This window comes from Cebus imitator, unplaced genomic scaffold (genome assembly GCF_001604975.1).
Source record: "Cebus imitator isolate Cc_AM_T3 unplaced genomic scaffold, Cebus_imitator-1.0 Scaffold443, whole genome shotgun sequence".
NCBI lineage: Eukaryota > Metazoa > Chordata > Mammalia > Primates > Cebidae > Cebus > Cebus imitator.
In genome coordinates this window covers 756,751-759,179 of record NW_016107758.1, presented here as the reverse complement: position 1 = coordinate 759,179, position 2,429 = coordinate 756,751, and the positions used below count along the sequence as shown (strand labels likewise).

The 2,429-nt window shown below is 55.0% G+C and overlaps 1 protein-coding gene across 9 annotated transcripts in view; it reads right to left on the bottom strand.

Moving 5' to 3' along the window:
• Nucleotides 1-2,429, bottom strand: part of LOC108290801 (high density lipoprotein binding protein) — a 90,112-nt gene that overhangs the window by 23,480 nt on the left and 64,203 nt on the right. For all 9 annotated transcript variants that reach the window (XM_037732196.1, XM_017510772.2, XM_037732199.1 and 6 more), the window contains 2 exons: nt 1,658-1,762; nt 1,224-1,302 (listed from right to left, as the gene is read on the bottom strand). In XM_037732196.1, the coding sequence (XP_037588124.1) occupies nt 1,224-1,302; nt 1,658-1,762 (184 nt within the window). The remainder of the gene's footprint in view (nt 1-1,223; nt 1,303-1,657; nt 1,763-2,429) is intronic.

Below are 2,429 nucleotides of genomic sequence, written 5' to 3'. Positions count from 1 at the left end.
GACACGTCACTGCCTCTGCAGCAGTGAGGCACACGTCCACCCGGGCCGACATGTCACTGACTCTGCAGCAGTGAGGCACACGTCTACCCGGGCCGACACGTCACTGACTCTGCAGTGGTGAGGCACACGTCCACCCGGGCCGACACGTCACTGCCTCTGCAGCGGTGAGGCACACGTCCACCCGGGCTGACACGTCACTGACTGCAGCAGTGAGGCACACGTCCACCCGGGCCGACACGTCACTGCCTCTGCAGCAGTGAGGCACACGTCTACCAGGCTGACACGTCACTGACTCTGCAGCAGTGAGGCACACGTCTACCAGGCTGACATGTCACTGACTCTGCAGCAGTGAGGCACACGTCTACCAGGCTGACACGTCACTGCCTCTGCAGCAGTGAGGCACACGTCTACCCGGGCCGACACGTCACTGACTCTGCAGCGGTGAGGCACACGCCCACACGGGCCGACACGTCACTGCCTCTGCAACAGAATCCCCCTTGCTGGGCGGGGTGGCCAAGGTGGGCAGGCACATCACCTGAGACCAGGAGTTCAAGACCAGACCGGGCAACATGGTGAAACCCTGTCTCTACTAAAAGTACAAAAATTAGCTGGGTGTGATGACGGGTGCCTTTAGTCCCAGCTACTCAGGAGGCTGAGTGAGACAGGCGAATCACCTGAGCCCCGGAGGCGGAGTTGTAGCGAGCTGAGACTGTGCCACTGCACTCCAGCCTGGGTAACAGAGTGAAACCTTGTCACACACAAAAAAAAAAAAAACAGGAATCCCTCCCTCCCTCCCCGTGTTGTTTTACTTGGGCATAATCTAGACATGTTTCACTCTTCAGTGAGTTCCAGATCAGCAGCTTCCATGTTCAGAAGACATGAGTACTGCAAACACTGATGGGCTGACATGGCAGGTCTGACTGAAAGATGAAGGGTGCTGCCTTCCACACGACCCCTGTGGGTTCCTCGGGGAGGACCCGGATGGATTTCCAACAGTGACAATTCACCCACTGGCCAGACAGCTCTAAACCAACCACTGTGCCCAGGGGAAAAGGAAGAGGGGCCTCTTCCAGCAGGCAGGAGGATGTGCAGTCTGAAACTCCCGTGACAGGCAGCACTGGGCCCAGACTGTCTGCACAGACGTCGTAGCTCTCACAGCTGACACCCCCCGGCCAAGGGTCTCGGGGCACGCTGGCCCCACCACAGCACCCAGCCTCACTCACTGTTGGCGCCACTCTTCCCAATAAGGTGCCTGTGGAACTTGTGGTCGATGTTGATCTCTACGTAGTCCATCCGATTAATCTGCGGGAGGAGTACACAGGCCCACAGATGCGCCTGGTCACTTGACCAAGAAGCTGAACCCCAAACCCAGCAGTCGCCACACTTGCGTCTTCTGACCACTCAGCTGTCAGAATTGTTGGAGACTGCCCCCACGTCTCCCCTGAAAGATGCCTTCTTCAAAACAGAGTTTCCTCTACCCAGGATTATTCTGGGACTTCAGCAAGCTTCTAGTTTCAGAATCTATTACTCACCCAGCTAGGATGCCCTGTGGTGTCTGTGCCCAGCCACATGGCATGCCACTGAGAGATGACTGCCCATGCCCAACTCAGAGCCTCCCTTGTCCCCAGCACACACAACGTTCCAAGGGGCACCTTACCAAATCTTTGACCATGCTTTCTATCTGTTCCTGGGCCACATTGACATCTTCGGTGGGGCCCTCCAGGGTGATCTTGTCTTCGCCCTCTGTGAACTCGATGTGAACCTACCATACCAAAACCAAACAGACAGCTAAAACATGATGGTACAGCTGCAGCTCCTCAGCTCCCAGTGAGCAGTCTCTGGTCCTCAGAGAGCACACAGGTGCCCCCCTGGGAGTGGCAGCTGATCCCAAAAAGCTTCGTATAGATGTGAGGGAGGAAGGGACATATCCACAGGCACCAAAAAAAGCTGAAAGGGAGGGTCGGAAGCTATTCTCAGGAAACTAAATACTGTGGCCTAATAATCTTGCCTTTCACTGACAACACTGTTTGTCCCCACAAAGGCCACTGGCATGAAGCACGTGATCTGCTCATGCACCATCTTAACTTTTAAAAGGCCTAGTCCTCTTTAGTTGCATACAGAATGAGGCAGAGCACGGACAGAATTTAAAACTAGCATAAGCTGCACAGAGGTGGTAAAGTAACTCGCTCAACACAGACAAGGCTGCTGGCTTTCCTGACTTTTTACCCTCCAGGTAAACAAGATCAGATCGAGACTATCCTGGCCAACATGGTGAAACCCTGTCTCTACTAAAATACAAAAAATTAGCCAGGCATGGTGGCAGGCACCTGTAGTCCCAGCTACTTGGGAGGCTGAGGCAGGAGAATCACCTGAACCTGGGAGGTGGATGCTGCAGTGAACCAAGATCATGCCACTGCACTCCAGCCTGG